At 39.2% G+C, this 21477-nt stretch overlaps 1 protein-coding gene across 4 annotated transcripts in view; it reads left to right on the top strand.

Annotated features, from left to right (window-relative positions):
• Nucleotides 1–21477, top strand: part of ABI3BP (ABI family member 3 binding protein) — a 276389-nt gene that overhangs the window by 242000 nt on the left and 12912 nt on the right. For all 4 annotated transcript variants that reach the window (XM_032631466.1, XM_032631463.1, XM_032631465.1 and 1 more), the window contains one exon: nucleotides 306–414. In XM_032631466.1, the coding sequence (XP_032487357.1) occupies nucleotides 306–414 (109 nt within the window). The remainder of the gene's footprint in view (nucleotides 1–305; nucleotides 415–21477) is intronic.

A 21477-nucleotide genomic window follows, 5' to 3' on the forward strand; every position in this document is an offset into this window, starting at 1 on the left:
CAAAATCATAGGTTATCCATAACCAACACTACCATAGGAGCATCAACAGTCTTCACAGTTACCAGACCTTTGCTGCTCTGGTACAGAGAAAACAGAAATGGTCAATGAGCAACTTCCCAAATGCTTTGGGACCTTCATCATCCTCTGACAGTCCCCATTTGGAAGTTGCTAATGTGTACGTCTCTAGACCTGCAATCTTGTTGCTCACTTTTATGAGAGTTGAATCTGTTATGCGGTTAGCTTCGAGAACATTCAGTCCACCAGAGCATAAAGACAAGTATCTGTTGGCTTTTTTTGCTTTTCAGAATATGAAGTTATATCCAGAGAAAATGGGTCATTCAGTGGGAAGAACAAGTCCATTCAAACTACAAATCAAACCTTCTCCACAGTAGAAAATCTAAAACCAGACACAAGGTGAGCCACCAGTGCTATTACAGGTGAATTCTGAGAGTGCAAAAATCATAACAAAGGAGTAAAATGACAACATCCTTCTCTATCTTAAGGGAGGGTCAGGTTTGCATTTCATTCTTTGGCTTTCCATACACAGCACTAGATACCCCTAGAGTCATGGTTTACAAATATGCAAGTTATTGGTGGGGATACAAGAGCTGACAAGATGGTCTTGTAAGTTAACAGTATAGCTGGGAACACTGAAAGATAGAAGGCCGTTAATATCAAACATTGATATTAAATACCAAAATTTAGAGGAGGAAAAGTCTATAGACCAGAGACAACTGGAGTGTGGATGGTGTAAACTAGATTTGAAGCACAGAAGAAGTTGCCTGGCATGCTGGAAGGACAGGGCAAGGAAACAAAAGCCATGTGACAAATGTAGGTGAAAGTTTGTAATAGTTAATGCTTAGTATAGCTACAGACTAGTCCCAGACACAGTAACCCTTTGCTTTTGGGTCTTTTTAATATAGACCAATGAGAATAGATTTTTGAAAATGGACATATATAATATTAACAACTGTTCAATAATAAACAACTTTTCTTGGCATTCCTTACTACACATTGATACCAGGTTGTTTATCTTGCTGTATAGTTTTGTGATTCCTTTTTAAATCTAAAATACCTAATATTTTATCAGTTCATTTTATTATTTCAAGAAAAATAAGGGCCTTAGGCCCATTTTCTAGAAATGTAGTCGGGAAAGGGTTTTTTGTTTTTGTTTTGTTTTACATGGCGAAATTATCAAATGTATTGCTCAAGGAGATTCTCAAATGGATACAGCCAAGCATTTCCATGATAAAGCCAATGTGCTAAATTCATTTCTGGACCAAATTTCACTCTCTGTGAAAAATCGATTTCTTCCTTCAAGCTCCAAAACATTGTCTGATAAACTGTCTATACTTTCAGTATAAAACAAAACAAAAACACCCCTGACATCTTACGTTATAGTATCCCAAGCAACATAGATCAATTTTCACACAATCAGTTTTTCCAGATTGAGTATTTCATAACTTGATAAAGTTCCTCAGTGTTGAAAAAGATCAGTGGAGGTGAAGACTGGAACTTCAGCATCAAAGATTTTTTTTTTCATGTTTTATTTCTTGTATCTTTCATTGTCATGTGACTGAATTGAATTGGGTATTGATTGTGACACCCAGAAGAGCCTCTTTGGGCTCTGACAGCAAGGAGACTTTTCTAATCTTTTCAGGAGAAAAGGAAGTATCTAATTCATTATAGATGGTTTGCTGTATATAAACTGTAGTCCTATACAGCAAAAACAACACTTTTCCAGCAGTGTATGTCTTCTTCTTTTAAGTTCTCTGAGTTGTAATATGGAGAATTTTGCAACTGCTAATTTTCTTGAAGGTATTAAGTTAGCCAAAAATAAGCCTATATTTCAGTAAAAGCCCATTTGATGATCTTGGTTCTGTTTCCTTAGCAAGATTAACAGGGAGAGAGCCAATAATTTATTTTAAGGAAAGAGTAAAAGAGAAAAGGTCATTTAATTTGGACTTTTTAATAGGTGGATTTGGGCTTACAAAACTTGGCTTTTCTCTGCAGTTTCTTGCTTTTTATTCCACTTAAGAAAAAGTGAGCTGTGTAGTACACAGAACGTACATTGAAGGGCATCCAATTTCTAAATGTTCATTGTATTCCTTTTCTGAATCAGGCTGTTCTCGGATTTCACAGTGCACCTATTAGCTCATAATCAGAGGTAGAATAATGCCAGTGACATTTTTTTTTTTTTTAAACATCTTTATTGGGGTATAATTGCTTTACAATGGTGTGTTAGTTTCTGCTTTACAACAAAGTGAATCAGCTATACATATACATATGTTCCCATATGTCTTCACTCTTGCGTCTCCCTCCCTCCCACTCTCCCCATCCCACCCTTCCAGGCTGTCCCAAAGCACCGAGCTAATATCCCTGTGCCTTGCGGCTGCTTCCCCCCAGCTATCTACCTTACTACGTTTGTTAGTGTGTATATGTCCATGACTCTCTCTCGCCCTGTCAAAACTCACCCTTCCCCCTCCCCATATCCTTAAGTCCGTTCTCCAGTAGGTCTGCGTCTTTATTCCTATCTTACCCCTAGGTTCTTCATGACATTTTTTTCCCTTAAATTCCATATATATGTGTTAGCATACGGTATTTGTCTTTTTCTTTCTGACTTACTTCACTCTGTATGACAGATTCTAGGTCTATCCATCTCATTACAAATAGCTCAATTTCATTTCTTTTTAAGGCTGAGTAATATTCCATTGTGTATATGTGCCACATCTTCTTTATCCATTCATCCGATGATGGGCGCTTAGGTTGTTTCCATGTCCTGGCTATTGTAAATAGAGCTGCAATGAACATTTTGTTACATGACTCTCTTTGAATTTTGGTTTTCTCAGGGTATATTCCAAGTAGTGGGATTGCTGGGTCATATGGTAATTCTATTTGTAGTTTTTTAAGGAACCTCCATACTGTTCTCCACAGTGGCTGAACCAATTCACATTCCCACCAGCAGTGCAAGAGTGTCCCCTTTTCTCCACACCCTCTCCAGCATTTATTGTTTCTAGATTTTTTGATGATGGCCATTCTGACTGGTGTGAGATGATATCTCATTGTAGTTTTGATTTGCATTTCTCTAATGATTAATGATGTTGAGCATTCTTTCATGTGTTTGTTGGCATTCTGTATATCTTCTTTGGAGAAATGTCTATTTAGGTCTTCTGCCCATTTTTGGATGGGGTTGTTTGTTTTTTTGTTATTGAGCTGCATGAGCTGCTTGTAAATTTTGGAGATTAATCCTTTGTCAGTTGCTTCATTTGCAAATGTTTTCTCCCATTCTGAGGGTTGTCTTTTGGTCTTGGTTATGGTTTCCTTTGCTGTGCAAAAGCTTTGAAGTTTCATTAGGTCCCATTTGTTTATTTTTGTTTTTATTTCCATTACTCTAGGAGGTGGGTCAGAAAGGATCTTGCTGTGATTTATGTCATAGAGTGTTCTTCCTATGTTTTCTTCTAAGAGTTTGATAGTTTCTGGCCTTACATTTAGGTCTTTAATCCATTTTGAGCTTATTTTTGTGTATGGTGTTAGGGAGTGATCTAATCTCATACTTTTACATGTACCTGTCCAGTTTTCCCAGCACCATTTATTGAAGAGGCTGTCCTTTCTCCACTGTACATTCCTGCCTCCTTTACCAAAGATAAGGTGTCCATATGTGCGTGGGTTTATCTCTGGGCTTTCTATCCTGTTCCACTGATCTATCTTTCTGTTTTTGTGCCAGTACCATACTGTCTTGATTACTGTTGCTTTGTAATATAGTCTGAAGTCAGGGAGCCTGATTCCTCCAGCTCCTTTTTTCGTTCTAAAGATTGCTTTGGCTATTCGGGGTCTTTTGTGTTTCCATACAAATTGCGAAATTTTTTGTTCTAGTTCTGTGAAAAATGCCAGTGGTAGTTTGATAGGGATTGCATTGAATCTGTAGATTGCTTTGGGTAGTAGAGTCATTTTCACAATGTTGATTCTTCCCATCCAAGAACATGGTATATCTCTCCATCTATTTGTATCATCTTTAATTTCTTTCATCAGTGTCTTATAATTTTCTGCATACAGGTCTTTCGTATCCTTAGGTAGGTTTATTCCTAGATATTTTATTCTTTTTGTTGCAATGGTAAATGGGAGTGTTTTCTTGATTTCACTTTCAGATTTTTCATCATTAGTATATAGGAATGCCAGAGATTTCTGTGCATTAATTTTGTATCCTGCTACTTTACCAAATTCATTGATTAGCTCTAGTAGTTTTCTGGTAGCATCTTTAGGATTCTCTATGTATAGTATCATGTCATCTGCAAACTGACAGCTTTACTTCTTCTTTTCCGATTTGGATTCCTTTTATTTCCTTTTCTTCTCTGATTGCTGTGGCTAAAACTTCCAAAACTATGTTGAATAAGAGTGGTGAGAGTGGGCAACCTTGTCTTGTTCCTGATCTTAGTGGAAATGCTTTCAGTTTTTCACCATTGAGGATGATGTTTGCTGTGGGCTTGTCATATATGGCTTTTATTATGTTTAGGAAAGTTCCCTCTATACCTACTTTCTGGAGGGTTTTTATCATAAATGGGTGTTGAATTTTGTCGAAAGCTTTCTCTGCATCTATTGAGATGATCATATGGTTTTTCTCCTTCAATTTGTTAATATAATTTATCACATTGATAGATTTGCGTATATTGAAGAATCCTTGCATTCCTGGAATAAACCCCACTTGATCATGGTGTATGATCCTTTTAATGTGCTGTTGGATTCTGTTTGCTAGTATTTTGTTGAGGATTTTTGCATCTATGTTCATCAGTGATATTGGCCTGTAGTTTTCTTTCTTTGTGACATCCTTGTCTGGTTTTGGTATCAAGGTGATGGTGGCTTCGTAGAAGGAATTTGGGAGTGTTCCTCCCTCTGCTATATTTTGGAAGAGTTTGAGAAGGATAGGTGTTAGCTCTTCTCTAAACGTTTGATAGAATTCACCTGTGAAGCCATCTGGTCCTGGGCTTTTGTTTGTTGGAAGGTTTTTAATCACAGTTTCAATTTCAGTGCTTGTGATTGGTCTGTTCATATTTTCTATTTCTTCCTGATTCAGTCTTGGCAGGTTGTGCATTTCTAAGAATTTGTCCATTTCTTCCAGATTGTCCATTTTATTGGCATAGAGTTGCTTGTAGTAATCTCTCATGATTTTTTTTATTTCTGCAGTGTCAGTTGTTACTTCTCCTTTTTCATTTCTAATTCTATTGATTTGAGTCTTCTCCCTTTTTTTCTTGATGAGTCTGGCTAGTGGTTTATCTATTTTGTTTATCTTCTCAAAGAACCAGCTTTTAGTTTTATTGATCTTTGCTATTGTTTCCTTCATTTCTTTTTCATTTATTTCTGATCTGATTTTTATGATTTCTTTCCTTCTGCTAGCTTTGGGGTTTTTTTGTTCTTCTTTCTCTAATTGCTTGAGGTGCAAGGTTAGGTTGTTTATTCGAGATGTTTCCTGCTTCTTAAGGTGGGCTTGTATTGCTATAAACTTCCCCCTTAGAACTGCTTTTGCTGCATCCCATAGGTTTTGGGTCGTTGTGTCTCCATTGTCATTTGTTTCTAGGTATTTTTTTATTTCCTCTTTGATTTCTTCAGTGATCACTTCATTATTAAGTAGTGTATTGTTTAGCCTCCATGTGTTTGTATTTTTTACAGATCTTTTCCTGTAATTGATATCTAGTCTCATGGCGTTGTGGTCGGAAAAGATACTTGATACAATTTCAGTTTTCTTAAATTTACCAAGGCTTGATTTGTGACCCAAGATATGATCTATCCTGGAGAATGTTCCATGAGCACTTGAGAAAAATGTGTATTCTGTTGTTTTTGGATGGAGTGTCCTATAAATATCAATTAAGTCCATCTTGTTTAATGTATCATTTAAAGCTTGTGTTTCCTTATTTATTTTCATTTTGGATGATCTGTCCATGGGTGAAAGTGGGGTGTTAAAGTCCCCTACTATGAATGTGTTACTGTTGATCTCCCCTTTTATGGTTGTTAGTATTTGCCTTATGTATTGAGGTGCTCCTATGTTGGGTGCATAAATATTTACAATTGTTATATCTTCTTCTTGGATCGATCCCTTGATCATTATGTAGTGTCCTTCTTTGTCCCTTTTAATAGTCCTTATTTTAAAGTCTATTTTGTCTGATATGAGAATTGCTACTCCAGCTTTCTTTTGGTTTCCATTTGCATGGAATATCTTTTTCCATCCCCTTACTTTCAGTCTGTATGTGTCTCTAGTTCTGAAGTGGGTCTCTTGTAGACAGCATATATAAGGGTCTTGTTTTTGTATCCATTCAGCCAATCTGTGTCTTTTGGTGGGAGCATTTAGTCCATTTACATTTAAGGTAATTATTGATATGTATGTTCCTATTTCCATTTTATATATTGTTTTGGGTTCGCTACTATAGGTCATTTCCTTCTCTTGTGTTTCGTGTCTAGAGAAGTTCCTTTAGCATTTGTTGTAAAGCTGGTTTGGTGGTGCTGAACTCTCTCAGCTTTTGCTTGTCTGTAAAGGTTTTAATTTCTCCATCAAATGTGAATGAGATCCTTGCTGGGTAGAGTAGTCTTGGTTGCAGGCTATTCTCCTTCATCACTTTCAGTATGTCCTGCCACTCCCTTCTGGCTTGTAGGGTTTCTGCTGAGAGATCAGCTGTTAACCTTATGGGGATTCCCTTGTGTGTTATTTGTTGTTTTTCCCTTGCTGCTTTTAATATGCTTTCTTTGTATTTAATTTTTGACAGTTTGATTAATATGTGTCTTGGCGTGTTTCTCCTTGTATTTATCCTGTATGGGACCCTCTGTGCTTCCTGGACTTGATTAACTATTTCCTTTCCCATATTAGGGAAGTTTTCAACTATAATCTCTTCAAATATTTTCTCAGTCCCTTTCTTTCTTTCTTCTTCTTCTGGAACCCCTATAATTCGAATGTTGGTGCGTTTCATGTTGTCCCAGAGGTCTCTGAGACTGTCCTCAGTTCTTTTCATTCTTTTTTCTTTATTCTGCTCTGCAGTAGTTATTTCCACTACTTTATCTTCCAGGTCACTTATCCGTTCTTCTGCCTCAGTTATTCTGCTACTGATCCTATCTAGAGTGATTTTAATTTCATTTATTGCATTGTTCATCGTTGCTTGTTTCATCTTTAGTTCTTGTAGGTCCTTGTTAACTGTTTCTTGCATTTTGTCCATTCTACTTCCAAGATTTCGGATCATCCTTACTATCATTATTCTGAATTCTTTTTCAGGTAGATTGCCTATTTCCTCTTCATTTGTTAGGTCTGGTGGGTTTTTATCTTGCTCCTTCATCTGCTGTGTGTTTTTCTGTCTTCTCATTTTGCTTATCTTACTGTGTTTGGGGTCTCCTTTTTGCAGGCTGCAGGTTCGTAGTTCCCGTTGTTTTTGATGTCTGTCTCCAGTGGCTAAGGTTGTTTCAGTGGGTTGTGTAGGCTTCCTGGTGGAGGGGACTAGTGCCTGTGTTGTGCTGGATGAGGCTGGATCTTGTCTCTCTAGTGGGCAGGTTCACGTCTGGTGGTGTGTTTTGGGGTGTCTGTGGCCTTATTATGATTTTAGGCAGCCTCTCTGCTAATGGGTGGGGTTGTGTTCCTGTTTTGCTAGTTGTTTGGCATAGGTTGTCCAGCACTATGGCTTGCTGGTCGTTGAGTGAAGCTGGGTGCTGGTGTTAAGATGGAGGTCTCTGGGATATTTCCACCGTTTAATATTATGTGGAGCTGGGAGGTCTCTTGTTGACCAGTGTCCTGAAGTTGGCTCTCCTACCTCAGAGGCAGAGCCCTGACTCCTGGCTGGAGCACCAAGAGCCTTTCATCCACACAGCTCAGAATAAAAGGGAGAAAAAGTAGGGAGAATTAGTAGAAGTATGAGTAAAGAAAGAGGGAAAGGAGGAAAGGAAGGAAGGAAGAAAGAAGCAAAGAAGGAAAGAAAGGAGGGAGGGAGGGAGGGAGGGAGGAAGGAAGGAAGGAAGGAAAGAAGGAAAAAAAGACAGAAAGAAAGATGATACAGTAAAAATAAAATAAAGTATAATATAGTTATTGAATTAAAAAATATTTAGAAAAAAAAAAAAAAGGGACGGATAGAACCTTAGGACAAATGTTGGAAGCAAAGCTATACAGAGAAAATCTTACACAGAAGCATACACATACACCTTCACAAAAAGAGGTAAAGGGGGAAAAATCATAAATCCTGCTCCCTGAGACCACCTCCTCAATTTGGGGTGATTCGTTGTCTAAAGGAGGGAGGGAAGGAAGGAAAGAAAGAAAGAACGAAGGTAAAGTATAATAAAGTTATTACAATTAAACTTAATTATTAAGAAAAAGAATTTTTAAAAAAAAGTCATGGACGGATATAGCCCTAGGACAAATGGTGGAAGCTAGAGTATACAGACTAGATGTCACACAGAAGCATACACGTACACATTCACAAAAAGAGGAAAAGGGAAAAAAATCATAGATCTCGCTCCTAAATTCCACCTCTTCAATTTGGGATCATTCCTTGTCTATTCAGGTATTCCACAGATGCAGGGTATATCAAGTTGATTGTGGAGCTTTAATCCGCTGCTTCTGTGGCTGCTGGGAGAGATTTCCCTTTCTCTTCTTTGTTCTCACAGCTCACAGGAGCTCAGCTTTGGATTTGGCCCTGCCTCTTGCGTGTAGGTCGCTGGAGGGCGTCTGTTTTTTCGCTCAGACAGGACGGGGTTAAAGGAGCCGCTGATTCGGGGCCTCCGGCTCACTCAGGCCGGGGGTTGGGGGATGGGGGAAGGAGGGGCACTGCGTGCGGGGCCGGCCTGCGGCGGCAGAGGCAGCGTGACGTTGCGGCAGAGGCCGGCGTGACGTTGCACCAGCCTGAGGCCCGCCGTGCGCTGTCCCGGGGAAGTTGTCCCTGGATCCCGGGAACCTGGCAGTGGCGGGCTGCACAGGCTCCGCGGAAGAGGGGTGTGGACAGTGACCTGTGCTCGCACACAGGCCCCTTGGTGGCGGCAGCAGCAGCCTTAGCGTCTCCCGCCCGTCTCTGGGGTCCGCGGTTGTAGCCGCGGCTCGCGCCAGTCTCTGGGGTTTGCGCTTTCAGCCGCGGCTCGCGCCCGTCTCGGGGGCTCGCGCCCTCAGCCGCAGCTCGCGCCCGTCTCTGGGGTTCGCGCTTTTAGCCGCGGCTCGCGCCCGTCTCTGGAGTTCCTTTAAGCAGCGCTCTTAAACCCCTCTCCTCGCGCACCAGGAAACAAAGAGGGAAGAAAAAGTCTCTTGCCTCTTCGGCCGGTGCAGGCTTTTCCCCGAACTCCCTCCCGGCTAGTCGTGGTGCACTAACCCCTTCAGGCTATGTTCAAGCCGCCAACCCCAGTCCTCTCCCTGAGCTGCGTCCAAAACCAAAACCCGAGCCTCAGCTCGCAGCCCCGCCCGCCCCGGTGGGTGAGCAGCAAGCCTCTTGGGTTGGTGAGTGCTGGTTGGCACCGATCGTCTGTGCAGGAATCTCCCCGCTTTGCCCTCCGCACCCGTCGCTGTGCACTACTCCGCGGTCCCGAAACTCCCCCCTCTGCCTCCCGCAGTCTCCGCCCGCGGAGGGGCTTCCTAGTGTGTGGAAACTTTTCCTCCTTCACAGCTCCCTCCCACTGGTGCAGGTGCCGTCCTTATTCTTTTGTCTCTGTTTTTTCTTTTGCCCTACCCAGTTACGTGGGGAGTTTCTTGCCTTTTGGGAGGTCTGAGGTCTTCTGCCAGCCTTCAGTAGGAGTTCTGTAGGAGTTGTTCCACGTGTGGATGTATTTCTGGTGTATCCGTGGGGAGGAAGGCGATCTCCGCGTCTTACTCTTCCGCCATCTTCAAGGTCCCCCCAGTGACATTTTAAACCTGATTTGTTGGTAAAAGGTTGGGGTCTGCATTCAGCTAACATTTACTGAGTGCCAACAATGTGCTCAGCCCTGTGCTTGGTGTTGTGCCTACAAACAGGAGTAAGCATGGTACCTGCCCTTGAGGAGCTCGAGGCTAGTGGGGTAGGTCGCTAATGACCGATTATTCTACACAAAGTGGTGAGAGTTCTGGTAGAAGTCTGCACCAGGGGCGACAGAAGCCCAGAGTGGGCGGCACATCGCAAAGTGTGGGGAAATTAGGAAAAACTTCCTGGGGGAGGTGACCCCTAGGCTGAGGCGTGAAGGAGGAGTAGGCTGGACCCAGCTAAGTGACAGTTAAGAGAAAGGAATGTCAGGGAGGATAGCACACCTCAGAGCAGTGGCCCGAAATGACATGGTTGTGTGTGGTGAATAACGGGCTGTTTTCACCAGTGTGAGGGGTGAAAAGTGGACAGAAGCCATAGAAGCCGAGAGAAGCAGAAGCCAAGTTAGGGAGGGCCTTCTGCGCCAGATCAAGAAACATGGTCAAGTGATGGGGAGACCCTAAAAGATGGTAACTGGGGAGTGCCTTGCTCTGACTTTCATTTTCATTCTGACTTTCATTTAGTTGGAATAATCACTTTTGATACTAGAGCTACTTATAATGAATAGCAGTTGGTAGAACAAATCTAACTAAAAGAACTTTTTGTTAATTTCTTTCATGAGTACCATTCTGGCATCTGACCTAATTTGTCAAATAGGTACATAAGAGAAACGTGCCTTTGGGCTGAGCTGGATTTCATTCTGGAATCACAGGACCGATCAGGTCATGGGGTTCACATCTAGCTTCTGGTTGTAATTGTTTCAGACTCAGCTACAACCTTGTCCTCTTTATCCCACCCTCCTCCTATGTGTCTTGCTTGTCTCTGCTGTCTGTCATCAGTGTACCTTCTAAGGAGGACCCCTGCAACCTATCCTTATCCCAAGACGAGCAAAGCCCAAAGGAAGCCCTTTCTGGATTTGTCTTTAGAAAAAGCAGTATTAAACTAAGATTAGGAATCCCTGTAATCAGAACTCCATGCCAAGTTTTACAACTTGGCATAAATTTGGGGCCACTATGCATGTCTGTATGTGGTATTTAATGTTATTTTTAGTTTGGTACAATTAAATGAAATCCATTTAGATATAAAGACTGTTAATGTTCATAAATGTGATTTGACCAGGATTATATTGATAGTCCCTAATGGGTCATGATTTAAAAGTTGTATATCAGTAGTTTGAAGTAAAGAACATTCTCACACTGGGGACAACTATAACATACATGGATGTAAATTTTCTAATGAAAATTATTTAGTCTATGCCATGGGAAACTTTGTGGTGGTCTAGTAGTTCAGTAGATCCCAGCCCCCACTGAGCTTGTAAATATATTCTGCACTGTCAGAGGTATGATGGAGATTAATCTGTCTATCTAATGGGCAAAAATGTTTTGAGCTGAAATATTAAAATTATGTGTTGAAACCCCTATTGGTCAAATAACCAAGGAAGAATAAAGTGAAGTCAAATCATTTCATTTACTTTGAGATTTCTGAGCCTAAAGTTACCTGAGGAAACAAAACTAACACCCACGAAACATCATAACATAGAATAAAAGAACATGCCGATGTAGGACTTACACTCAGGTTCTGCAATTTAGAAGAGGAGAGAAAGCCTTGTGGAATACTTGAGACAAGAACTTGACAGTAAAGGATAGGATGGCATGAAGCAGGCCGGCAAGAAAAGAAAGAACAGTAGTGTTCCACGTGAAATCCACGTGCACAACTTAGGTGAAATATAAGTAGTCTTCAAAGTTACTACTGACAGCAAGGCTACAGCAAGTATAATAAAACTACGAGTTCCCCAATGTAGGTTTGTTGGCTCTTTTGATGCAAGCTTTTTCCATACTGTCTTACGTTGTTAAGGCAACGTTCCTTTCTATTGTATCTTCTCTACCCCAACCATGATCCAAGATTAATGTTAATAAAAGACTCCCTGTAAAATAAAAAGGAAGTAGTTAGCAGGTGGTTTTTATTAGCTATAAAGAATGACTTCAGTCACATTTCATTACTTGAGGAAAATTTTGAGTCAAAATACATAGTAAACTCCCTAAATAAGCAAACTTTGAATTATAGCTGTTAAAATTCCCCCATGAGGTTCTGGAATTCCCTCTTTGAAAAGCTGGAAGATAATAACTTCTGAAAGAATATCTAGCTTTTTTCCAATTCTAGGAGACACATATAAAGAATTTATTTTAGTCGCATTTTCCATCATTTGTCCTGACTAAAAAACAGGAGCTCTAAAAACAGGTGATAATTACTGGCTAATCGTTACACAGTGACATAGGTGGAGTAGAGCTTGGTGTTAGAACATCCAGGAGAATCAAGGCAGAGAAAATAGATCTACAGGGCTTTAGGGGATAAAAATTCTAAGTGTTCACACACCTATTCTAGAATCAAAAAGACAGTCAATGATGTTACCGTCTCCCTGCCCATTTTTAACGACTTAGCCAACTTTTATTTACTCTGCAGAAGCTCAAAAAATAACCCACAGTATGGGACCATCCAGCAGGTGTCTTGCTGCTGGGAGAGTTCAGCTGCACACCTGGCGTGAGATGTTTCTGTCTCTAGAAAACAGAGCCGCTTGGCTGCCCTGAGGAACCTGGGTGCAGCTCCCAGGGCGGCACAGCAGGGACAGGCCCGGCCTTGCTGATGGCTTCTTGCAGCTGGGGTGATAGATGTACGCAGGGAAGAGGGGCTGTTTGTGGGCAGCCAGAGCTGTTTTAGTCAGGTGAAGCAGGAGATCTGTGAACAGAGGCAAGAGGCTGTGGCACAACTCTATCACATTCTTTGGAGGATCCCTCTCTCACCCCCGTCCCTAAAATACAAAGAAAATGTAGAGATGTTAGTGTCCACTGAATCAGTACCCATCTAGGCCACTCTCCAATATTTATTTTCCACTTAATTTTTTTCCCCATGAAACCTCATTGTGTGGCTCTTGTTGAACTAAAAGAAAAATATTAAGAAGAGCCTCTCCTGTCCGGAGCCAACTACTTTGTTTGCAAAGACCACTATGATTATATTTAGTTCTGTGAATGGAAGAAATGATAAAGTATATGGCTTAAAAAATTGTGTTGCACCACTGCTTAAAAGGATACAAAGTGTGGACTAATTGATCTTGAAATCTCTCCCAGCTCTAAAATGATGTAATCTTATGCTATCTGAAGCCATGCACAGAATCAGTGGGAAAACTGGAACTGAAAATAAAACCAAAACCTAGGTCCATCTTACAGCAAGTAGAATTGTCCTGTTAAACCATTTTTGCTTTGAATCGATGTCTGTGGTCTGTGATTTGTTTTCAGACAAATTATTTGAGACCCTGTGTCTCCTTGCTTGGCTAAAAAACTGAAGAATCCACTTTGTGTGCTAGACATACATGTGGTCTAGCGATTTCCTATGGAAAAGGCACTCTGTCTGAGAATTAAGATAAATCAAGTTTACTTAACCTGCTCAAGTACTTCAACTGTCGTCTGTGGTTTGGGAGGATTCTGGAGAACAGTTCTTCCTCTAAGACTAAAACCTACCAAAGTTTCCTGTAGCTGACAGCAAAGATAGTTTGGGACCGTTGGTTTATGTTGTTTGACTTAATAAAACCTTGGCACTAAAAATAAACTGGAATAGAGGCAGCAACTTCTTGTATACTGTAAATCTGATTGAACAAACCAGGTATGTGGAATGGCCATTATGCCCTTATTCATATGGTTTTTGTGAAATTCTGGTCTCTGCAGTCTGTATGAACTTACAATATACTTCTCGTTGGCTCTGTAGAAAGGAATAAAATAAGCTGCCAGAGCACTGGGCATTTTATTTAGTTTTATTGTAGGTCTGAGCAGCAGCAGAATAATTGCTTCCTCATTAAAGAAGGAAGAAATTGAGTTGATTGCTCAGGTTTGCAACTTTTCATCAGGCAGAAGAACAGCTAAGAGCACGGAACTCCACTAGTCTCTAAAAAGAGCAATTCTTCTTTTCATATCGCCATATGCTTTTTTTTTTAACATCTTTATTGGAGTATAATTGCCTTACATTGTTGTGTTAGCTTCTGCTGTATAACAAAGTGAATCAGCTCTATGTATACCTATGGCCCCACAACCCCTCCCTCCTGCATCTCCCTCCCACCCTCCGTATCCCACCCCTCTAGGTGGTCATAGCATCGAGCTGATCTCCCTGTGCTATGCTGCTGCTTTTTATTCCTTTTCACTTTGAGCTCCTCAGTATCCAGGGAGGGGGTGCGAGATACTCATAGCAACACTACGGAATTAGAGTGCAGCCCAGATTTGGAATTTGTGTGTCCCCTCACAGAAATGGGAGAGAAAAGAAATGTCCCTAAGGACCTACTAGGCAGCTAATTAATGATCCCTGATGCCTGCTGATGCCCGGCTCCTCTCTCTTCTGTCCGATTTAGGCTTATTTTGTCCTCGAAGTATCTCCGCAGCTCTGCCCTTTGCTTCTCATCTGTATTCCCAGGCCAGCACAATGCCTGCACATGGCAGGTATCCAGAAATGCTTTCCATAACCCTGCAGTGTCCTTGGAGAACTGACTGATTTGATTTCCCTATTCCACTGCTCTTTACTCTTTTTTTTTTTCTTTTTCCCCTCTTCCCTTTCTTTCCCTCTGACTGAAAACCAACCTGAATGGGGCCCAAATATTTCAAGATGACACTAGGGGCCAATCAGCTAACAAAACAATTCAAACCAACAAAGAGCTACGGGGGGGGGGGGCTTTCTATATAAAAAGTGGTTGCCTGAGGTTTATGAGCTTTTGTTAAGTTTATCAAGTAATGAAAACTATACTTCACCTGTATGTTATGGGTAAAAATAGAGGAAAATCGTTATAGGGAGGAGCAAAGGAAGGGGAGGCGGGGAGAAGTGTCTGCCCTAACCAGACCTGGAGGTTTACCTCAGGCTAGATCCCACAGGTTGGAGCTTCCCTATCTCTGTCAGTTTTGCCCGTGAACCACAGATGCCCTTCTTATAACCTTTACAAACACAAAAGCAAGTATGTGGACATAGAACAGTTCTGCCTTGAGAGTTCTATGGCAGTGTGTGTCAAATTCCCCAAGAATAGAAGCACCTTTAAAATAATTTTTTAGAGATATAATACTAGAGAATATTTATAATGACTTACTATGTGCCTGGTACCTTGCTTTTACATGTATCATCTCATTTAATCCTCATAAGAAACTCACATGTTTGCACTCACATAAATGCACTCATATACCCTTATGAGGTTATAATTACTATAATTGATAGTATCCTCACAAATACCATTATTATCCTCATCTTTATACTTGAGGAAATTGAGGCTCAGAGAGATTAAGTTACTTACCTTAAAGTTACACATTAGTGCAGCTGTGAACCCAACTCTTTCTGGCTCCAAAACCCATGGCCTTAACCACAGAGCCATGCTGCTTTCTGATAGGGCAGCTGGGAAAATTGTTTTTGTTTGGATCCATACCTATCTGGGCAAAACCAGGCATGGCTTCTGCCAGGGGTGTTATTCATTTGGCTTGTCCTCTACAAGGCCCAAAGGCTTGACTGCAGCTGTCACCTGGACTGTACTCCACTTAGATATTCATTTTGATGAAGTAGGTCTTAGAAATAGCTTTTTAAATTTAATTTTCATTTTTATCAGAAGAACATGTACATGGTTTTAAAGCTCAAATACTACAAAGCAGTTCGTTCCTATTCCTAAATTCCATTTGCCAGAAGCAACAATTTTCAATAATTTTCTTCTTTTTTCAGCTTTATTAAGGTATAATTGATGAAAAAAATTATAAGATACTTAAAGCGTACAACGTGACTTGATATACATATACATTATGAAAGGATTCCCCCTGAATTAATTAATATATCTATTACATCATATATTTACTATTTTTTAATTGGTGAGAACATTTAAATTATAATCTCTTGGCAAATTTCAATTATACAGTACAGTGTTTCAACTATAGTCACCATGTTATTCATTAGCTCCTCAGATCCTATTCATCTTACAACTGAAGTTTGTACCCTTTTACCAACGTCTATTTACCCCAGCCCTTGCAGTCACTTTTCTACTCTCTCCGTTTCTATGAGTTTGACGTTGTTTTTTAAAGATCCACATATAAGTGATACCATGAACTCTTTGTCTTTCTCTGCCTGGCTTATTTCACTTAGCATAATGCCCTCCAGTTTCATTCATGTTATCGCAAATGACAGGATTTACTTTATTTTTAAGGCTGAATAACACTCCATTGTGTGTGTGTGTATACACATACATACATACAGTTGACCCTTGAACAACATAGGTTTGAACTGCATGGGTCCACTTACATGTGGATTTTTTTCAATAAATACAGTACCTGTATTTTCATTTTACAGATCTTTGACTAAAGTTTGTGTTTGATTAGAGATCATAATATGCAGAATCAAAAGAATTAGGGTTTGAGTCCTGATTCTATCCAAACTTTTCAGCTTCTTGCCCTTGGGTGAGTCATTTATCAATTCCTCCATTTTTGAGGCAGAGATAGCAATACTCAGATTTTCACCTGCTTGGGGGGTTGGCACCTGTAACCCTCCACATTGTTCAAGGGTCAGCTGTATGTATGTGTATGTGTGTGTGTGTTTGTGTATACACATCATAATTTCTTTATCGATTCTTCTGTCAATGGACACTTAAGTTGTTTCCATACCTTGCCTAGAGTGAATAATGCTGCTATGAACATGGGAGTACAGATATCTTTTCATGATAATGATTTCATTTCCTTGGATATACACCCAGAGGTGGGATTACTGGGTCATATGGTAGTTCTATTTTTAATTTCTTGAGGAACCTCCATATTGTTCCCCAGAGTGACTGTGCCAGCTTACATTCCTACCAGCAGTGCACAAGGGTTCCCTTTACTCCACATCCTCACACCAGCATTTGCTATCTCTTGTCTTTTAGATAATAGACATCCTAACAGGTGTGAGGTAATATCTCATTGGGGTTTTGATTTCCATTTCTCTGATGATTAATGATGTTGAGCATTCTTTCATGTACCTATTGGCTATTTGTATGTCTTCTTTTGAAAAGTGTCTTTTCAGGTCCTTTGCCCATTTCTTAATTGGGTTATTTGCTTTTTTGCTATTGAGTTCTGTGAGTTCTTTATATATTTTGGATATTAACCACTTATCAGATACATGATTTGCAAATATTTTCTCCCATTCTATAGGTTGCCTTTTCATTTTGTTGATGTCTCCTTTTGCTGTGCAGAAGATTTTCAGTTTGATATAGTCCCACTTATTTATTTTCGCTTTTGTTGCCTTTGCTTTTGGAGTCAGATCCAAAAATTATTGCCAAGACTGATATCAAGGAGCTTATCACCTATTTTTTCTTTGAGGAGTTTTATGATTTCAGGTTTCGTGTTCAAGTCTTTGAACCATTTTGAGTTGATTTTTAGGTATGGTATACAATAGGAGTCCAGCTTCATTCTTTTGCATGTGGCTATCCAGTTTTCCCAACACCATTTATTCAAGGGAATAGCCTTTCCCCATTGTGAATCCTTGGCTCCTTGGTCATAAATTAATTGACCATATACATGTAGGTTTATGTATGGGCTCTCTATTCTGTTCCATTGATCTATGTGTCTTTTTTTATGCCCATACCATACTGTTTTGATTATTATTGCTTTGTAATATAGTTTGAAATCAGGACATGTGAGGCCTCCAGCTTTGCCTATTTAGGGTCTTTTGTGATTCCATATGAGTCTTAGAAATGTTTTTTCTATTTCTGTGAAAAATGCCATTGGAATTTTGATATGGATTGCATTGAAACTGTAGATCACTTGGGGTAGTACTGACAGTTTAACAATATTAATCCTTTCAATCCATGAATGTGGAATATCTTTCATTTTATTTGTTGTTTCTTCAATTTCTTTCATCAATGTCTTAAAGGTTTTAGTGTACAGATCTTTCATCTCTGTAAAATTATTCCTAAGTATTTTATTATTTTCGAGGCTATTGTAAATTTTGAGGCTATTGTAAATGTAAATTGTTTGCTTAATTTCTCTTTCTGATAGTTTGTTTTCGGTATATAGAAAACCAACAGATTTCTATATATTAATATTGTATCCTGCAACTTTACCAAATGTATTAGTTCTAGCAGCTTTTTGGTGGAGCGTTTAGGGTTTTCTATATATAATGTCATGTCATCATCTGCAAATAGAAGTTTTACTTCTTCCTTTCCAATCTGGGCATCTTTTAATTTCCTTCTCTTGACTAATAGCTTCCAGTGCTATGTTGAATAAAAGTGGTGAGAGTGCGCATTCTTGTCTTGTTCCTGATCTTAGAGGAAAAGCTTCCAGCATTTCATCATTGAGTATGATGTTAGCTCAATGGGCTTGTCATATAAGCCTTTATTATGTTGAGGTACATTTCCTCTGTACCAAGTTTGTTGAGTTTTTATCAAGAAAGAATGCTGAATTTTGTCAAATGCTTTTTCTGAATCTATTGAGTTCACATAGGTTATATAGATTTTTATTCCTCATTTTGTTAATATGGTATATCACATTGATTGATTTCTGGCTGTTGAACCATCTTTGCATTCTTGGAATGAATCCCACTTGATCATGGTTTATGATCCTTCTAATGTACTGTTGAACTCAGTTTGCTAATATTTTGTTGAGGATTTTTGCATCTATGTTTCATCAGGAATATTGGATTATAATTTTCTTTTCTTGTAGTGTCCTTGTCTGCTTTGGTATCAGCGTAATGCTGGCCTCAGAAAATGAGTTTGGGAGTTCCCCCCTCCCCTTCAATTTATAGGAAGACTTTGAGAAGGATTGGTGTTAATTCTTCTTTAAATGTTTGCTAGAATTCACTGGTAAACCCATCTGGTCCTGGGCTTTTGTTTGTTGGGAAGTTTTTGATTACTGACTCAATCTCCTTCCTAGTAATTAGTCTATTCAAATTATCTATTTCTTCATGATTTAGTCTTGGTAGGTTGTATGTTTCTAAGAATTTATACAATTTTCTAGGTTATCCAATCTGTTGGTGTATAATTGTTCATAGTAGTCTCTTATGATCCCTTGTATTTCTGTAGCACCAGTTGTTATGTCTCCTTTTATTTCTGATTTTCTAATTTTATTTGAGTTCTTTTTCTTAGTTACTGTAGCTAAAGGTTTGTCAGTTTTATTTATCTTTATGAAAAAACAGCTCTTAGTTTTGTTGATCTTTTGTATTGTTTTTTGGTCCCTATTTCTTTTACTTCTGCTCTGATCTTTGTTATTTCCTTCCTTCTACTAACTTTGGGCTTAGTTTTTTCTTCTTTTTCTTATTCCTTGAGGTGTATAATTAGGTTGCTTATTTGATATCTTTCTTTTTTCTTAATGTAGGCATTTATTTCTATAAATTTCCCTCTTGGAATTGCTTTTGAGGCATTCCAAAATTTTGGTATGTTGTCTTTTCATTTTCCTTTGGCTCAAGATATATTTTGATTACTCTTGATTTTTTTTCTTTGACCCATTCGTTGTTCAGTAGCATGTTTGTTGTTTAATCTCCACATATTTGTGAAATTTCCAATTTCTTCTTTTAACTGATTTCTATTTTCTTACCATTGTGGTTAGAAAATACACTTTATATGATTTCCATTTTCTTAAATTTATTAAGGCTTGTTTTGCAGCCTAACAGATGACTTATCCTGAAGAAAGTTTCATGTGCTCTTCAGAAGAAAGTGTATTCTGTTGCTTTTGGATGGAATGTTCTTTATATGTCCTTTAGGTCCATCTGCTTTAACATTATGTTAAGTCCAGTGTCTCCTTATTAATTTTCTGTATGGGTGTTCTATATATACGTTGTTGAAAGCATGGCATTGAAGTTCCCTGTTATTACTGTAGTGCTATTTCTTCCACAGATCTGTTAATATTTGCTTTATATACTAAGGCCCTCCTATGTTGTGTACATGTTTACAGATGTTATATCCTCTTGATGAACTGACCCCTTTATCATTATATAATGACCTTCTTTGTGTCCTATCACAATCTTTGGCTTAAAGTCTATTTTGTCTTTTATAAATATAGGTATCCCTGCTGTCTTTTGGTTTCCATTTGCATGGAATATCTTTTCCATCCCTTCTCTTTCAGTCTATGTGTATCCTTAAAGGTGAAGTCAGTCTCTTTTAGGAGAATTAGATGGGTCTTGGTTTTTTAATCCATTCAGCCACTCTGTATTTTAATTAGAGTTTGGTCCATTTACATTTAAAATAATTACTGATAGATATGGACTTACTATTGCTATTTTTTTCATTATTTTCTGGTTGTTTTATAATTCCTTTGCTCCTCTCTTCCTCTCTTCCTTTGTGATTTGATGAATTTCTGTAGTGTTATGCTGTGATTCTGTTCTCTTTTTTGTGTGTGTATATCGATCATTGGTTATTACTTTGTAGTTACCATGAGGTTTACATAAAACGTCTTATGTCTGTTTTAAGTTGATGACAACTTCAAACACACAAAAACTCTACTTTTGTACACTCTTCTCTCCACGTTTTGTTTTTATGCCACAATTTACTTTTTTTTTTTTTTTTTTTTTTTTTTGCGGTATGCAGGCCTCTCACTGTTGTGGCCTCTCCTGTTGCGGAGCACAGGCTCCGGACGCGCAGGCTCAGCAGCCATGGCTCACGGGCCCAGCCGCTCTGCGGCATGGGGATCCTCCTGGACCAGGGCACGAACCCGTGTCCCCTGCATCAGCAGGCGGACTCTCAACCACTGTGCCACCAGGGAAGCCCCACAATTTACATTTTTACACTGTATACCCATTAACAAATTATTATAGTTAGTTATTGTAATATTTTTGTCTTTTAACTCTCATATTAGAGTTAGAAGTGATTTACCCATGACAATTTCAACATTAGAGTATTCCGAATGTAACTGTGTATTTACTTTTACCATTGAGTTTTATACTTTATCGTTTTCCTATTACTAATTAGCATCCTTTTGTTTCCGTTTGAAGAACTCTCCTTAACATTTCTTATAAGGGTGATGTAGTGGTGATGAACTCTTTCAGCTTTTGTTTGTCTGGGAAACTTTATCTCGCCTTCAATTCTGAAGAGCAACTTTGCTGAGAATTTTTTCTTTTTTTTTTAGTTTCAGCACTTTGAATATATCTGCTGGTCCCTTCTGGCCTGAAAGTTTCTGCTGAAAACTCTGCTGATATTGCTATGGGAGCTCCCTTGTACATAACAAGTTGTTTTTCCCCTGCTGCTTTTAAGATTCTTTCCTTGTCTTTAATTTTTGACAATTTTATTATCATTAATGTGGATCTCTTAAAATTAATGTGGGTCTCATGGTGTGGACCTCTTTGGATTCCATTTGGAACTCTCTGGCCTTCCTTTATCTGGATGTCTGTTTCTTTACCCTGGTTAGGAAAGTTTTCAGCTGTTATTTCTTTGAATAAGCTTTCTACCCTCTTTCTTTCCCTCTCCTCGTTCTGGGACTCATATAATGCATATCTTGATCCACTTGATGGTGTCCCATACATCTCTCAAGCTTTTTCATTGCTCCTCTGATTGGATGAATTTCACTGCCCCATCTTTGCATCC

This window comes from Phocoena sinus, chromosome 4 (genome assembly GCF_008692025.1).
Source record: "Phocoena sinus isolate mPhoSin1 chromosome 4, mPhoSin1.pri, whole genome shotgun sequence".
In the NCBI taxonomy this organism is placed as follows: Eukaryota; Metazoa; Chordata; class Mammalia; order Artiodactyla; family Phocoenidae; genus Phocoena; species Phocoena sinus.